General features: G+C 66.3%; 1 protein-coding gene across 1 annotated transcript; it reads left to right on the top strand.

Moving 5' to 3' along the window:
• Positions 1 to 283: 283 nt before the first annotated feature.
• On the top strand, positions 284 to 1,837 carry CUNH14orf93 (chromosome unknown C14orf93 homolog; the record flags this gene model as incomplete). Its single annotated transcript, XM_024222782.2, has 2 exons — positions 284 to 451; positions 768 to 1,837. Coding segments are annotated over 2 exons (576 nt in total), but the record flags the coding sequence as incomplete, so codon positions are not given.
• Between the last annotated feature and the right edge of the window lie 86 nt (positions 1,838 to 1,923).

The raw sequence follows: 1,923 nt of genomic DNA, 5'->3' as shown, positions 1-1,923 counted from the left end.
CTCGGCACTTCCTGCCTGACCTCTGACCCCTCTCTGTGCCCCTAGGCGCGCTTCCTGCCTGACCTCTGCCCCCTCCCTGTGCCCCTTGGCACTTCCTGCCTGACCTCTGCCCGCTTTCTGTGCCCCTCGGCGCTTCCTGTCCAACCTCTCTCCCCTCTCTGTGCCCCTCGGCGCTTCCTGCCCAACCTCTGACCTCTGCCCCTTCTGTGTGCCCCTTGGCGTTCTTCTTGCCTGACCTCTGACCTCTGCACCCTCTCTGTGCCCCTTGGCGCTTCCTGCCTGACCCCTGACCCCTCGGTGCCCTTGGCGTGCTGCCAACCGAGCCCTGTCATGCCCAGGTGCCTGCGTGGCGTACTTCCTGACCAAGCGGCGCGAGTATCGCAATTCCCTGAACCCCTTCAAGGGGCTGAAGGAAAAGGAGGAGAAGAAACTGCGGAGCCGGCGCTACCGGGTGAGGGGCCTGGCATGGTGGGGTACCGGACGGGGCAGGGAGTGGGGCCATGGGGGGTGCAGGGGCCATGAGAGGTGCATGTTAGGAGGGTTGGGGGTTGTGCACAGCAGGGGGCGGGGCCATGCGGGAGGCACAGCATGTGGATCGGGGTTATGTAGGTGCAGGGCAGGGGGCTGTGAACAGCAGAGAGTGGGGCCACGTGGGGGGTGTGACGGGACAGGTGCATGGTGGGGTGCGGCCATGCCTGGCCGTGGCAGGGGGCGGGGCGAGGGCCTCTCGCGGCGCGGTGGGGCTGACCCCCCGTCTTGCCCCCCAGCTCTTCGCCAACCGGGCGGGCGTGGCGCGGCTGCTGGGCCCTGAGGAGCAGCGGCTGTGGCGGGGCGTGACGGAGGAGCTCATGTCAGACGAGGAGGACAGCCCGAGCGAGCCGGGGGTGTGGGTGGCCCGGTCCCCCCGCTTCCGTGCCGCCCCCCTCACCCAGCTCTGCTACCGCCTGGACATCAATGCCAAGCACGGCGCCAAGGCCAACCGGGTCTACGGGCCGCCCTCCGAGCGCCTGCCCTCCGCCGAGGCCCAGCTCCTGCCCCCCCACCTCTACGACCCCCGCTTCCAGGAGCGTGAAGAGGGGGGGGACTCCAGGTCCGCCCCTTTCCCCCCGCCCCACAAGGCCTTCTGCCCTGACCTCCACCCCTTCCTCGAGATCAAGGTGGAGAAGGATGAGTGAGCCAGGACAGCCGCCCCACACCCAAGATGGCCACCACAGGGGGCCAGCGACCCTCCCGACGTGGGCTCAAGGTGGAGAACGTTGAGGGACGCAAGATGGCTGCTGGAGGATTCTGGGGGAATGGGGACAGGAAATGGGGCAACAAGATGGAGAGAGACGAGTGAGCAAAGATGGCTGCCACGCATCCAAGATGGCTGCCCCACATTCAGCATGGTTGCCTCCCAGCAAGATACCGCCAGTGGGCTGTGAGGGGTCGGGAGCTGCGACGTTTCCCCCCGCGCCAGTGCTGCCAGGAACCCCTGGGGAAGGATAAGTGAGCCAAGATGACCACTGCAGATTGGGGGGGCAGGGCTGTGGAATGCCTCTCCCCCACCCAGCTCCTTCACTAACCTTAGGGTGGAGACGGATGAGAACTTGGGGGACAAAAAGGGGGAGCCAAGATGGCTGCCCACATCCAAGATGGCCGCCCTGCACACAAGATGGCCACTATGGGGAAAGGGAACAGGACGTCCCCAGCCCCACTGGGCCTGATCTCATGGTGGAGGATGAAAGACTGGGGGGCCGGAAATGCTGGTGTCCCCCCAGGGACTGGGTGGGCAGGAGGCTGAGGGGGACAGTGACAAAGGGGGAGTCCCCTGAAATACGAGGCCTTTTCACTCTCACACCCTGCCTCAGTATCTCCTTTTGCTGCGGTCTCTACTGCTTCTCTGTGCCAGGACGACTGGGTTCTCTGCCGCGGGGGGGGGGG

The sequence above is a fragment of the Terrapene carolina genome, unplaced genomic scaffold (assembly GCF_002925995.2).
Source record: "Terrapene carolina triunguis isolate 2854851 unplaced genomic scaffold, T_m_triunguis-2.0 Scaffold29908, whole genome shotgun sequence".
Classification (NCBI taxonomy): domain Eukaryota; kingdom Metazoa; phylum Chordata; order Testudines; family Emydidae; genus Terrapene; species Terrapene triunguis.
The sequence above is the reverse complement of the archived record's forward strand: the minus strand, read 5'-3'. Positions and strand labels throughout refer to the sequence as shown.